This window comes from Platalea leucorodia, assembly GCF_965183815.1.
Source record: "Platalea leucorodia genome assembly, chromosome: 14".
In the NCBI taxonomy this organism is placed as follows: Eukaryota; Metazoa; Chordata; class Aves; order Pelecaniformes; family Threskiornithidae; genus Platalea; species Platalea leucorodia.
This window is the reverse complement of record NC_138836.1, coordinates 7075082-7090798: the sequence shown is the minus strand read 5'-3', so window position 1 is coordinate 7090798 and position 15717 is coordinate 7075082. Positions and strand designations below refer to the sequence as shown.

At 47.4% G+C, this 15717-nt stretch overlaps 1 protein-coding gene across 1 annotated transcript; it reads left to right on the top strand.

The window, feature by feature from the left end:
- Positions 1-4299: 4299 nt before the first annotated feature.
- On the top strand, positions 4300-14829 carry KCNJ2 (potassium inwardly rectifying channel subfamily J member 2). Its single transcript, XM_082326851.1, has 2 exons — positions 4300-4381; positions 9417-14829. The coding sequence occupies exon 2, from the start codon at positions 9633-9635 to the stop codon at positions 10914-10916; it is 1284 nt and encodes a 427-aa protein (XP_082182977.1). The 5' UTR covers positions 4300-4381; positions 9417-9632; the 3' UTR covers positions 10917-14829.
- Positions 14830-15717: the final 888 nt, after the last annotated feature.

The following is a 15717-nucleotide window of genomic DNA, read 5'->3' as shown; positions in this document are numbered from 1 at the left end:
AATCTTAAGCAAAGATTTTGGACACAAAGTATCTGGGAAAGAAAGAGAGAAAACAATGTGGATGGTGTGTGACTTCCACTATTCTCAGATATATAAACCAATTCAATTTCCTATGTCATATATCACCCCTTCAATGAACAAACACGTTATTATCCAATATAACTGTGTCCCTGGCTGCACATCTGTATATCCTATTTGCTTGCAAAGTACAAAATATATTTATTTGCTCTCTCAAGTCTTATCAAACATGTAACCGTCTCTCTGTGGAATTTTCACTGGATTTACCCATTCCTTCTATTACCAATGTGGCTTCATTTTTCCTTGGAGATCCCAGCATTAGACCTATAAAGATCCAGTTAATGTCTAAACCCCAGGGGTTTACTGTGAATGGGGAAACCACCTTTTCCTGATGAATTTTTTCCAGTTGACTTAATGGCTAGGGAAGAAAGGCTAGCTTATGCCAGTTTACATGCATGGAAATGGTGAGACCAGAAAAAAAGCCCAACGTGTTATTTATGGCATTTCTTCTCATCTTGTGGAAACCGACTGCTTTGATTCTACCAGACTGTGTTTTCTTTGCAAGTACAATACAATTAAGCTATTTTCAGCTGGCAATAAAATCCTTGAGAACCAAAGCAGATTTGGCCACTTTAAGAGATGAAGACTAATGCAATCTGATAATTAGGTCATTTCACCGCCAAGACAGAAAAAGCAATTTAATAACGTCTCCCGTGCAGTAAGAGAGGGGCTAAAGCCTCTGGTCCCAGCTGGCAAGGACTATGCCTGCAATACAACTCTCAAATTCGCTTCCACAGGGCATCTGCAGATCTCTGCAAGACTGACGGACGGGGTGGCTCTGATGGGCAAAGGAGAGAATGATGCTGGAAAACAGAAAATGTGGGGAGAAAAAAGCCCCTTCTTTCACTGATATGGCCTGGCTGAAATTTGTCTAAGAAAAAGCACCCTGCTCTGTTGCTGGCTCCTTTTGTTTTACCTCCTACACTGGTATGAAATATGAACGTTCTGCCTTCCCAGAGCCCTTCTTATCCCTTGATACCGGTGCTTCTGCAGGTAGCGGATCCTGTCTTGAAAACTCCTCAGACTATGACCATTTCACATAGCTCTTCTAATATTTCAGTCAGGAGGCTCTGTAGTGAAGCAGTGAGAGACTTCTGTAGCTAGACTACCTCAAATTAGAAAACCATTCACTGAGAGAAGGAAAACAAACCCTCACTCACTCTTGAGGGTTAAGTTTCCAGCTGTCACTCACCCTCTTTGTCCTGGCTTGTTGCAACAGGAAAGGGTTTTTTAGAAACTTTTCTTGTAACTTCAACTTCCCTGTTTGGGGGGTTTGGAAGTACTTCTCTTGCTGAAGCCCATGCAGATGAGAGACCACTCTGTTATGGTTCTCGTTATCTAGATAATAGATTAGAATCAATATTTCATTCTAAGAAGAGCTTTCTGGGCAGGGCTGTTCCGACTTTAAAAAAGCTGTAAAATAGTTGTGATGTATACGCTCTACTCTTCTTCAGTATGAAATGCTAAATGGCTTGACCTGCAAGTCTGTGCTGCTGTGAGTAAGTCTTACTCATATCGGCAGATCTGGGGTCTCTGGGTCTAGTAGGTCCGTAGTCTTTATCAGTCGGTTTGCATGAGTAAAGGCTGAGTAAGAGTCTACAAGGTCAGGCTGTAATCTGTAATATCTTGTGGACATTGTGCAGAGATTTGTCGAACCCACCCCCCAGCAAACTGCCTGTATTCTCAGCAGAGCGTCTCTTAGCCATAGTGGATCACAGTGGAGCACGTACTTCTTCAAGGTGGGTCAAATTGTTGCTATTTTAGCTGTTCATAGGAAGCACACATACACTCAGGAATGAGGGATCTGTTTTTCTCCAACATAGGTACGTGAACTGTGTAGTATTTGTGCCTATGGCTTTCAAATCCTGTGGATTTAATGATCTTCATCTTACTGAATGAATAAAATAATTGCAGTCATTCCCTCTTGCAGTTTTTTTTTTCCAGATTCGTCATTCATAAGAAACTTACCTGTGTTATAGGACTTTTCTCCCACTTAAAAATGAACAGAATCACTGAAAAATGTCATACACAATGATTGCCCAACATGCCGGATTGCTCAATATACACAAGCACTTGTCTTTTCTTCCTCTCTCCCCATCATGTAAATTTTGCGTATCCTGCACACATAACACTGGGGACTTTTAAAACCATCTGCATTTGGCCGCTGTATTTGTTGCTGCAACAATGCGGTGCTTCCTCATTCGGAGTATGGGGAACTCGGCAAATACTGTAAGCGACAGTACTGGCAGTCAGTGGAAATTGTCCAGCAACTATATGAGGAATGTGTTCCTAAAACCTTTACTCCATGAGAAAGCATTTGGGCAAAGCATTTTCACTGGGTATTTAAAGATGGCTAATGTCAGAGTTGTAAACTTATGAAACAAATGAGGAGGAGGAGGACAGTTTAAGCAACGAGTGACTGCAGGCACTGGCATTGCTGTGGGAAGTAGGGAATCGTGTTTAGAGCCTGCTCTGGACGTTGTAAGGAAGCTCCCCGGAGGAGAGCGGCCGACCCACTTGGACCAGGCTATCCCCCAGCAGCTCCAGGCAGAAGACCTGACTGCTGATTAACGCTGTCTTGTCCCAGAAGCATCCCCAGCACCCATTTTCTGGGTGTTGCAGAGGCTACCGTTGGAGTCTTGGGTGCAATTCAAGGTGTTCACGCCAACTTCTAAAGCGTTGTGTGGTCTGCAACCGTTGCATTTAGCAGTCACCTTCGCTCTCCTTTCTCCAGCAGACCACGCAGGGCTGCCTGCTGCATTTCAGCTGTTAGCACTCGGGAACTCGGCTTCCCGAGGGCAGCAGGAGAGCGCTGCAGCAGCGGACACCTGCCTCGGAAACTAACACCCCTGCACTGTCCATCAGAGCTGGAGTTTGGCAAACTTCAGAGTGTGCTTACAAGGCTGTTTTTGTTCCTGCAAGGCTCCCAGCCAGACATTTCATCCTTGTTTTCTTTGTCTTAGGCCACGTCCACTGTAGGGAGGACAAGCTATTAAAAATCATTCTGATTTCTGCATTATTTCAACAACGGCCAGCCAGCCTGCGGATCGAGCTGCCACAGGTGAGCTATGAAACAAAGAAATGGATCCTACTTACTGCGGGCAGGCAAACGCTTCTCTTGCTTCCAGCCTTGCTCCAAAACATCTTACTTCAGGGATCGAAGCTCTTGTTTTGGAAGGGGTGTTTGATTTCAGTGAAAGAGAAGGATGTTAAGTTTAATAGCTGTGCTGCGGTATGCTTGACTTGCTTCTAGTGCACGTTAGGGCCGGGCGTTTGGGATGAGATACCCTGCATCTTAGCATTTCCCTTCACTGAGATAAAGAAAGGAACAAAACTATTCTCTCTCTGGTATTTTGCCTCACTACATGGGGCCTCGGACACCAGCCCGACAGGAGAAAGCTGGAGCGAGCAGGAGTACAGATCCCACACGGGACCTTCGCAAGTTCCCAGTGAGGTCTTGCAAAAGCCTTTCTCCCCGCGGGGGGGATGCCCGGGGCAAGTGCTGGGTGCCCGGGGCAAGTGCTGGGTGCCCGGGGCAGGAGCCGGGTGCCCGGGGCAGGAGCCGGTGCGGGGGCAGGAGCCGGGTGCGGGGGCAGGAGCCGGGTGCCCGGGGCACGAGCCGGTGCGGGGGCAGGAGCCGGGTGCCCGGGGCACGAGCCGGTGCGGGGGCAGGAGCCGGGCGCGGGGGCAGGAGCCGGGTGCGGGGGCAGGAGCCGGTGCGGGGGCAGGAGCCGGTGCGGGGGCAGGAGCCGGGTGCGGGGGCAGGAGCCGGGTGCCCGGGGCACTGGAGGCAGCGGGCGGAGCGGCCGCAAGCGGGGCCCGGGGCTCGCCGCAGGCTGCCCGCTGTGCGGGAGCGGGGGCCCGGCGCTGGCTCCCCGCAGAGCCGAGGGGCCGCGGCCGCCCCCGCCCTCCCCGGGCACCGCGGCGTCCCCCGGGCCCCCCCGCCCCGGCACCCGCCCCTCGCCCCGGCGGGGCAGCCCCGCGCCCGGCCCCGCCGCGCTCCCCGGCCGCGGCCGCTCCGCCGCGCTCCCCCGGCCCCGCCGCCGGCCCGGCGCGGCTGATGGCGGCCCGGCCTCCCGCCTCCCATTGGTGCGGGGCAGCGCCGAGGGCGGGGACGGCGGAGCCGCTATTAAACATCACATGGCAGCCCGCAAAAAAGGGGCAGCGGCTCATTGAGTGGCTCAGTTGCAAGCGGTGCGGCGGCGGCCGGCGGGCACCCTGGGATTGGCTTGCTGCGTCCCCCCAGCTGCTGGATCTTACACCCTTTGAACTCTATAAGCACCTCCTTTAAGGCCGCCGGCAGGTAAGGAGCGCCTTCTTTCTAGATCGATTCGAGACGCCCAGCCAGCCGCCTGCAAGTGCCGCCCCGGCGGCAGGGGCAGGGGCAGGGGCAGGGGCGATGGGCCGGCGGCTGGCTCGGTGCACGCCCCGGGCCGCGAAACGCCCGAGATAAAGCTTTCCGTGTCGGTGAACGTGTTGCACGCCTCGGCATAGCCGTTTGGAGGGGGAACTCCTGCATTTCTCCTGCACCATCCACGAGCTATTCTCAGTGCCTAAAATAATTAGATAGGTATGCCGGGAACACTCGAGCATCTGCTTGCAGCATCTGTTTATGTTCATAACTTTCCATGCACCAGCTGCTTCCCCCTCCCCTCCCCGAGATATTTTATTCTGGGGAAGGGCTGGAAGTTTGCATGACAACTCCGTGCCGCAGCAGTAGCACCGCTCCATCCCTTTCCATTCTTCTCGCCTGTTGTTTCCTGTACAAGAGAGAGGTCAAAAGGATCAAGTCTTAGAGATCAGATGCGTGTTTTTGAAAGGAGTGTCCGAAATGTTTTAGAGGGGTGTGAAATGAACCTGTAACTTCATTCATTGGCGTTATGGAATCGGGGGATTTTCTTTCTTTTTAATCATCCTGCCAAAAAAATAGGAAGAAAAAACAAACCAAAACATCGCAGCTGGGGAGCCTGTGAAGAGCCTGTTATTGTTTCAACTTAGTTCCTGACAGTTAAAGGAACAAATACTGATAAGAAATGGCAGATTTATTTGCGGGGGTTCCGTGGCTGCTTTGTCATCTTCCGGGGGCCGGGGCCCCGCAGGTGCCGGGGCCGGGGCCGGGGCCGGGGCCGCGCCGGGGGCCGGGGCCCCGCAGGACCCGCGCCGCCGCCCTCGCCAGCCCCCGCCGCCCGCAGGCAGGCAGCCGGCACTTGTTCCTGGGTTTCAGCCTTACCTTTACACTTGTTTGCTTTTCCATCCTCACAGCCGGTGCATCAAGTACACCCCCTGGTGATGACTATTTCACTTGTAGTTATTTTGTCATCAGCTAGAAATACCCTGAACTCATCCCCTTTGCAGGACAGCAGATGCAAACACCACTTGTCCTTTCCTTTCTCCTATTTCTTCACACCCATTTCCTTACATCATCTGCTCTTTTTTTATTTATTTCCCCCCCCCACTGCCTGATCGCAAAGGACAGATCCTTCTCCTGAAGGCAGCTAACCACTTTGTGTAACTTGAGTCCAACCCCAATCAGTGGAGAAGCCCTGGGGAATGACCTTTCAGTAAGGCAGGGGTCTGGAGGAAGGTTACGGGGATGGCAGCGGGTGCTGTGGGAGCAGGCTTCGCTGGTGGCGAGTAGCTCCTTTGTTCTGTTTGCCGAGGGCAGCAGGGGAAGGCGCCTGGCTAAGGTAGTGCTGGTGCTCTCTTAGCAACATGTGCCCGGCTCGCTCTGCAGGGCTGTGTGGCGTCAGCCTGGGAATAACTGCTCCAAGCGCTCATTAGTGCTCCTCTCTCTCCCCCCTGCTCTTTTTGCACTTCAGAGTTTTTGCTCAGTATTAAACCTTCTGCACAAATGCCCTTCGAGCTGTTTGTTGTGGGGTTTAGATGTGTGATGTGAACGGCTTTCCTGGGGGGAGGTCTTGAGGGGGATGCTTGCTAAGGGGAAAGTGAGGGTTCGGGCTCCTCATCGTGGCACTTCCACAAATGTAGGTTCAAAAATGCTGCAGATGCAGCACAGCCCCATTTTTCTCTGCTCCTCCAAACATCCCCTCACAGCAGAACAAGCCCAGGGCTCTCCCACCCCATCTCATCCCTTCCCGGTAACGCTGCGTTGGTGCCAGGGCTGGTAATTACAAGCTGCATTGCTCTAGTCTTGCCTTCTCTTCCAGGAGGAAAGGCAGCATGAATTAATAATAATAACACACCTACTGATGGTTGAATTTACAGCTGTGTGTGTGCGTGTGTCTGGCTGCACTGTGTTGGGCCCAATTACACAAAGATTTGGGTTGGTTGGTGGGTACTGGGGTGGCTTCTTTTGTCTGGTGAGGATTACAGGGCTGGTCCCACGCTAGCTGGGCATCTTCGGTGCCACCAACGCCTGATAGTGGGGTGGGGGGCAGCAAACTTGTTTTGCCTCTGAGCAGCAGGTGGGTTAGCAAAATAAGAAGTCCCATTAGATTTTCATGCTAGTTTGATTGTTTCTGGGATTTTTGGAGGAACCTCTACTGAAACTCATTGTGAAAGTCAGGGTGACCACCCATCAGGTGCGTGATCAGGCAGCCAGTGGATCTACCGGGCATTTTACAGGGCCTGTGCTGCCGTGAGCGGGAGCAAGATAAGACCCATTGCCTTGCACTAGCTGGTCACTGTGCACAGCGCTGCCCGTGCTCCCATCCCGGCATCCTCCCCGCTCCAAGCACTTGCAAGGAAAAGAGGCAATTTGTGCTGTAAAAGAAAGAAGGCAACTATGCTGCAGTGGAGCATGCCAGAGCTTTGTTGTGTAAACTTCAAGCAGTCTGTCAAGGTAGCACGGGGTGCCCGCAGGTACACCCCACCGAGTGTAAGGATCCTCAGAGCCAAATTGGTGCAGAATCGCTCTGAATGGCAGAGCGAAGGCGCAAGGCCGTGCAAGGTACGGTAGGTAGAAGGCACTCAGCCATTCAGAGTAGGAACATGACAATGTACAACACCTAATTCGGGTCCCAAGCTTCTAAATGCAGCCAGCTTGCCGCAGGAAGCTGGCGTTAGGATTTCAGTGATTTGTGGAATTCAGACAAATGTCCTCGGGTCAAGACTTTTGTGAGGGGAGCTGCATATTCAGACACTTGAGACTTTACAGCTTATCTTTCCCTCCACCACAAGTTTTCCTCTAAAATCCAAGAGACAATGCAGGAAAAAGAAAAAAAAGAAAGACTTCAAAATAAAGTGTTTCCTAGGCTGTGTATTTCCATCAGCTTGGAACAGAACAGACTTTGAATGTGGAAGTTGAACATGACTGTGATTGCAGGATGTGGTTTATAAAAGTGATCAGTTTGCAGACCCATGCAATGGTTTTTCAAGAAGTTTTTTGTGTGAAATGTATTAACAGTATTTTCACTTTCCCCCTGTGTTTAGGTTTCTAATAAAAGTATTTTTCAGCCAAAAAAAATAACTTAAGTGAACATTAAAAGAATTCCTTTGTATTTTTGGGAATGATATCCTGATGGGAATGAGAAACCCCATGATTAAAAAGGTGTGCGAGGAAAAAGTGAATCCTTACACAGCATAGGCAAGATAGGCAGATAAGTAAGAGGGAAGCCTACATTGCTGAGAGCCGTACTCAAAACTGGGCATTAGTGAACCTATCAGAAGCTGCCAAAATGTCTTGTACGCCGCTGAAGTCACAGATGACTAATCTCGGCAAGTAGGCGTTGGGACACATTCTTGCACAACAAACAGAAGCGAGGAAAAAAGAGAAGGTAAAAGTAAGCCCTGAAGAGATTCTAGAGGGAAAACCAGCTTGCATGCAACTGCGAGCACGATGTTGTTTTCTGTTTGTCACCTGCTCTTTTCCTAACAAGTGTTTGCTGACCTAAAGCCCTTGCAATGTGGCTGAAGGATGTGGGAGGGCTGAGAAACTGTTTGAAATCCCTCAAGTTTTTGGAACACCTCTGCAGGGCTTTAGGGGCTGCCTTTGGGAAAGGAGATAAACTCTTACGTACAGCTGTTGTCAGATACGAATCAGAGGAAGAGCCGCAGAGCACTGAGGCTGCTTCGTGGGCAGAGGTCGTGCTCCTTGGTGGCTGCAGTTTTGTTGGGTTTTGGACAAACTCAGATGAGTTTTGATAATATTGATTTACGAAAAGTATCATGATTTAATTCCCCGCTACTGTAAACGGTACCGAAGTCTCCTCTCCTACGACAAATGGACAGCAGACAGTCCTCATCACTCAGTTTTAGTTTTATTCCCTCCACGGGGCGCATGTGTGGATGGAGCAGTTGCATTAATGCATCTCTTCTCCTCTGCAGTATTTCAATTACATTTCCTGATATACAGTACATGACTTAATGGATGACGCACATGTTAAAAGCTAAACCTGGGTCTAAGCCAGACCTCCCTGAAACAAGTTTGGTGACTTCTACCCTCAGGAAGAAGGTTTTGTAGCCTTTCTGCTGAGTCTTAATTACTGAGATTTAAGACCCACGGGACACTCAGAACTGTTGCCTGTGGGAGATGGAACTGGCTGCCTCGGGCTCCCGAGGGGAAGGTGCTGATATTTGCCACTAAAGGTGTTATGAAGACGCCTGGCCGGTCCTAATCCATCGCAGCCTTTTGCTGGTTGCGTTAGCAGCAGCAGATGAGGGTTGTTATAAGGTTTAGTTTGCTTCGTACAACTTAAGCCTAACGTGAGTGTAAAACCTGCACAGATGCCAATGAGTTTATGGAGTTAAAGAGGAACTACTGCAGCCTTTACTCCTGCCATTTGCAGAGAATACACAACTCTTTTTTTTTTTTTTTTTTTCTTTTTTTTTTCTTCTTAATTAAAAAAAAAGCTATATGCGATGTAATTTCATGGAAATCACTGACATTTGCATTTTCCAAGTTTATTGCTTTTCTCAGTACACGTTGTCTCCCCTTTTGCACGCTCCCTTGTTTGTCGTAGGTAAAACAGTCCAGGAGACACATTGCATGTCACTAAAAACTGTTTCGGTATTCATATTTGAACAGATGGATGTTTAAAGCTAATTGTTTGTTTCAAAATAAACAGAAAGCACAGTTGTAAATAGTAGACAGATTCTTTGCATGTCCAGCTTTAAAATGAATATTGCTGAGAGACTTGTGTGACATGATCACTTCAGTGCTTTCACTCAGGAGGAGTGATGCCTTCTTTGTAGTAATGATGTCACTTCTGTCAATACACAGCTGCGCTCGGAGAACTTGTGCGTTCCAGAAAACGCTGTCGTTAAGAATAAGGAAACTTCCTGCAGGTCCCCAGGAGTTGTTTTACTTGATTCTTGCAGGTTTGATTCCTTATCCTTTTCCTCCAAGATCTAATACGACATTTCTCTTTCTCTTGCAGACCATGCCCTCTCTATGACGGTTACTTGTTAAGCTAACTCTGCATGCCAGAAGACTGTCCTTGGTTGATCCAAGGGCTTTTGGGGACTCCGGCCTCTCCCCAGTTTTTCTGTGTGTGTGTGTTCCTCTAGAACTTTCAAAACTGTTTCTCCAAAGGGTTTTGCAGAAACTTAGACTGTTTTCTAAAGCAGAAGCACCTCAGTCCACAGCAGTAGTGATGGGCAGCGTGCGAACCAACCGCTACAGCATCGTGTCTTCGGAAGAGGACGGAATGAAGCTGGCAACCATGGCCGTTGCCAACGGCTTTGGGAATGGAAAGAGTAAGGTACATACCAGACAGCAATGCAGGAGCCGCTTTGTCAAAAAAGATGGCCACTGCAACGTCCAGTTTATTAACGTGGGTGAGAAGGGACAGCGATACCTGGCAGACATCTTCACCACTTGCGTGGACATCCGCTGGAGGTGGATGCTAGTTATCTTCTGCCTGACTTTCATCCTCTCCTGGCTTTTTTTTGGCTGTGTGTTTTGGTTGATTGCGCTGTTGCATGGGGATCTGGAGAATCAAGAAAATAACAAACCTTGTGTCTCTCAAGTGAGCAGCTTCACCGCAGCCTTTCTGTTCTCCATTGAGACCCAGACCACGATCGGCTATGGCTTCAGGTGTGTCACAGACGAGTGCCCCATTGCAGTTTTCATGGTGGTTTTCCAGTCTATCGTAGGCTGCATCATTGATGCCTTCATCATTGGTGCTGTCATGGCAAAGATGGCTAAGCCAAAAAAGAGAAATGAAACTCTAGTCTTCAGCCACAATGCCGTGGTGGCCATGAGAGATGGAAAACTGTGCCTGATGTGGCGTGTTGGAAACCTGAGGAAAAGCCACTTGGTGGAGGCACATGTGCGAGCACAGCTCCTCAAATCCAGGATCACATCGGAAGGGGAGTACATCCCCTTGGATCAAATAGACATCAATGTAGGGTTTGACAGCGGGATAGACCGCATATTCCTGGTCTCTCCAATTACGATAGTACATGAAATAGATGAAGACAGTCCTTTGTATGACTTGAGCAAACAAGACATGGACAATGCTGACTTTGAAATTGTAGTAATATTAGAGGGCATGGTGGAAGCTACTGCCATGACTACCCAGTGCCGTAGCTCATATCTGGCAAACGAAATCCTCTGGGGCCACCGCTACGAGCCCGTACTCTTTGAAGAGAAAAACTACTACAAAGTGGACTACTCGAGGTTCCACAAAACATACGAAGTGCCCAACACACCCATCTGTAGTGCCAGAGACTTAGCAGAAAAGAAATACATTCTCTCTAACGCAAACTCCTTTTGCTACGAGAACGAAGTGGCCCTCACCAGCAAAGAGGAGGATGAGATTGACACTGGGGTGCCTGAGAGCATGAGCACAGACACCCACCCGGACATGGACCACCACAACCAAGCAGGGGTGCCTCTAGAGCCACGGCCGCTACGGCGGGAGTCGGAAATATGACTGACAAACTCTTCCTCTCTCTTTTGGTTGAAAGGAAAAAAAAAAAAAATCTATCGGTCAAAAGCACGTTGACCTGAGAAGTTGGCCCAGAACAGTTTTCAGACAACGGTACTGTTGAAAAGTGGTGTGAAGGCAAGCAGACCTGAGAAACCCAGGCTGGTTTTAGGGCTGTCCTCAGAGGAGGGATGACAGAAAATGAACTCTAAACACAAAGCACTAAACATGTCTAAGTATGAACAGAAGGCACATATGTTGTAGAATAAATTATGTGTATATTTTTTTACAAAACTTGAACTTGCAGGCAAGCTTTGGTTGGGTTATTATTATTTTTTTTTCAACTTTTTCCAGAATGCTTCTCTCTAGGGAACAAGAATGTTTTTAATGGCATAACAAAGGCAAGAATCTGCCTTATTATTATTATTATAATTATTTTTTAAAAAGCTGCTGCTAACTACATGAACACAAATGGTTATTTTTGTTGCAGTGTAGTTTTTATTTTCTCTTGTGTAATTTAAAAAAAAAAAAAAAAAGTCAGTGTTGAACTTTTTGGGTTGAGAAGCTCGTGATCACTTCAGAGAGGCCGATGTTGCCAGAAAGTCTAAACTCCTTTTGAGGCCAGTAGTTTGATAGCTAGAATCAATTTCTCTCTTTCCAATTACATAAGGGGCATTATGTAATATCAGGCCAATCAGTAGCCTCCAGCAAAATTATGATTTTTGGGGGGAGAATTTAATTCTCTATCTAAAGGAAAAATGAAATAAAATATATATACATAGAAAAAGTACTAAGTTAAAACTACCTAAATGGATACCAAAGAAAATGCACAGTTTTGCACAGCGGAGTTTATTTAAAAAAAAAAAAAGGAAAAAAAAAAAAAAGGAACAGGCTGCTTTAAACAAAAAAATTTCAAACCTCAGACACTTTTTTGTTTTTGATTTTTTTCTTTTTTTTTTTTCTTTTCTTTTTAAGACCTTTATTTTGCACCTTATTCTAAAAGCTTAAGACTCGGATCTAAAGTGAGCTAGGACTCCTCCCCTTCCCCCCTGCTCTTCTATGGGGAAATAAATTCCCTTCCTTTCTTTTAAGGAGAAACGCAGTTGGGGGAAAGCAAACGAGCAAACATCTGTCCTTCCCCGGTCGCTCGCAGCAGAAGGTCAAGTGTTAGTGCACACATTCCCAAACCCGCGCTAGACCTCGGCGCTGCCCCAGCCTCCTGAAAACTGAGCCATCCTCTGTGTGCTGCAGGCGTCTGACCCCAGCCCCTTGGCTGCCGTTGTGTTACCCGTTAAACTATGCCAGAGCCACGCGAAGCTGCTGATCGATGCTAGAGGCTAATGCTGCTGGAGCAGGCGTTTAGGCACAGATGAGCTGAGCGATAGATAAATCCCTGGGAAGGGGTTTTGAAGAGGAAGGGAGAGGGTAAAGGAGAGGAAAAGAGAAAACTTTTACAACACAGCACTTGGGAATGGCACAAGGATTGTTGCATTTTGTAAAATTCTTCTCTTCAGCAGGGCAAGGGTGTCAGAAAAAGTGTATTTTCCAGCTCATTTGGAGAGGGATTATTTCGGGAGGATGAAGCTGCAAAGCGAGGGCCATCTCCTGCCTCCTCTCCCTGGCAAACACCGAGTGGTCGGTGGATGAGAGGTCACCGAGCTCTGAGCAGATTTTGTGACCTTCTGTGAAGCTCTGGCTCTAGCGGTATTTTGGCTCCTTCACCCAGAAGGCTTTAAATTCTCTGTGCCTCTAAGATCAAGGAGACAGTGAACCTGCGCTTCACGCCTGCTCCCCGAGGAGCAGGTGGAGAGGGGTGGTGGTGGGGACGATAATCCTAGTCAACTCTTGCAGTATTGGATCACTGTATGCCATTAAAAAACAGCTTGTTCTAGGTCTAATGTCTTCTGCAAACTGGTATCTGTGAAGGCCTCTGGCCCCTTCCAGCCCTGCCTGAAAGAAATGCCTGCAATGACACGGTTTCTGATAAGATGGTATCTACAGTGGGTGGGTTCAAAACTGTGGAAATTCGACATTGTAAACATAGATTTGGCTACTAGAGAGGGCAGATGATTGAGTGCAAGTACTAAGGCTGTTACTGGGGTGGGGGGACATAAAAGAAAGGAAAGGCTGAACATATTAAGGTGATTTGATTGCAGTTTCTGGGTCAACAGTAGTGAAGACAACTGAGTGCTGCTAGTGCTGCTATTGTGATATTCTTGTAAAAGGAAAATAACTAAACCAAAGAGTATTCAGTGAAACAGAGGGTGCATGAAAATGCAACGGGGAAGGGATGGAAAAGGGAGGCTGACCGGGAGAACGGGGACCTGTTCTCCAGGTCAGCATCCCCCAGGTGCACAGTGCTCCCACTAAATGATACTTGAGATGTTTGAGGGAGGGATGAGAGACGGGGGACGGGGAAATGCAGGATTCAGCTTGTTTCTTTAAAGCAAAAGAAATTCAGCGAAAAAAAAAACCACCTCCCCCTTAACATTTCTGGTGCAGAGGTTTGGGGTTTTTTGTTTTGTTTTGTTTTGTTTTTCAAGTCAGTTTTTCAGAAATATTTTTAAAATGTACATTTTATAAAGTTTATCAAGTATTTTCATATTTAAAGCCAAATGTAAATAGAAGTCTGTAAAGGAGGACAAGGAGAAGAAGAAAAAGAAAAGGCCACAAAAAGTATAAATTCTGCTCGGCAGTCTCGGCTAGCTAGTACCTAGATGCTACCGGTTAGCATGATTTTTAGCAAATACTTGCAAGCCTTATAGGATTCCTAATGCTATGAACTTCTCTTTATTTATTTTTAAGCATGGACTTTTAATTTGAAAACATGTTCTAGTTACTGGCATTTTTAAAAGTTACCAGCTTTCCGAGTGCTAGTCTTGTGGAGGGTGTGCATCGAGGTAACCCATTACACTCTCTGCCGCGTTCTGTTTCTTTTTTTTAATAACCCTTTGTCTTTGCCGATTGAATCTTACATTGCAGAATTGCACTCAGCCTCTGGCTCCGGGAAGCTGCTAGAAAGAGCCCTGCAATGTACACTCCATGGTACCCTTCCCCTTGTCCATCATTTCTTATTTCTCAGCACGCCGTGGTAAGCCCAGTATAGGACAGACTATTGTAGCACACTTCTACAGCAGCAAATTGGGTTAGTCATTTTTTAAAATGTTGTTATTTTTAAGGACTACACAGAGACTGACAGCGTTTCTTCAGTTCCCGATGATCCTGGGCCAAGCTGATGCTTAATTAGGGGCCCTTTAAACTGACGGAGCTCTACCCGCGGACTCCAACAGGCGTTGGTTCGGCCTCTTTATCAAGGATAAAGTTGGCTGAACTAGCTCGCACAGAAGGTTTATACTGTATTTCGCTTAGGGTCTGGGGGGAATATGTTATTTCTGCCCTTCCCTGAAAATACTTGAATGAGACACATTGTCTAAAACACAGTACTGCGTACAGTGACAAAAAGCATTTCCGAGGCAGGTGGGGATGGGTCTCTTCTTTCCTCTGTCTCTTCCGTGCGAGTTGTCCTTGGTTAAGTAGCAAGGGTAGGAATCATTACTTAGTAGCTGTGTTTAATGATACCCTCTCCCAGCCATGATAAACTTCTGTGTTGTTAGTTTAGCACTTGCTTTTCTCGGAAAAGACAAAGGGTCCAGATGTTTTATTTGTTCTCTTAGGTCTTCTTTTTCATAATGGATTACAAGGTAAAACTGAGAAGTACTGTAATGTCTTTAAATTATGGCTGCTCATGACCATTGTAAAGTAGAAGGGTGCTGCATAGTTGCCATCCCACAGCCAACGAGAAACTGATTTTGTAATGACTTTTGGCCTGCAGCTATTGTAAGGTGAACAATCTAGGCATCTGACAGTTGTCCATTACTATTTTCCTGTTTGCAGCCTTTTTGTATCAAAGTCTTCCTAATGTACTGCACAAATTGTGGATTGTACAGATTTTTATATATTATGTCTTATTTTATTATTTCTAAATAAATAAAAAAACCAGAATGAACTGGTGTGTGCAGCGTGTATGCAAATGAACTGGGGAGATGGGTCTGGAGGTTATTATATAGCTGTGTTTATGGCTGGCTGAGCACAGTCTTGTCTGAAGCTCTTTAGGAAGAGACAGGTCGTTCTCTCCCTTGACAAAAGGCAGGAGGAAAGGTGATACCATCATTATTTCCCAGATGAGAACACAGACACGGTGGGGCATAAGGCGACTTGCACCAAAGATCTGGTCCAGAGAGACTGAGGGACTTTCTTAAGGTCATACCTGGAACTGCAGAGCTCCCGATCATTAGCTACAAGTTTTATGAAATTGAAAAAAAGCTCAAAGTCTGCATAAACTACAAAGCAGGGGAAGCGAGGGGGGGTGAAAACACAGAGCATAAGCAAGGACATTGAAAGATTTGGAAAGGGATTAAAAAATTAAGCAGGAAACATCTTCAAATCCCCATGTTTCATGTCTGCCTGGAACATCCCCTTATTGAGATGATGCTCCTCAGCTCAGCTCAGTTCCAAACACGCTCGCTGTAATCTTCATACGTGCCTCATTTGTCTGGAGTCCTGAGCCCGATGTCACAAGTGTGGAGCTGGGTTTTTGTGTAACGGGACGGGGAAGCGTATCGGGAAGAGGCCTCGGGTAACCGAAAAGAGACTCAATGCCCTTATTTGTCTGGGTTGGAAAGCTCCTTTCCCGCTGTTTGTGTGTGGCCTCCAGGGCAGATATTGAGGCTGCACAACTGTGACTCAGCTTGAAACTGCTGATCTAACCGGAATCAAACACGCTGCAATGGCTGAGGATGGCCGTCAA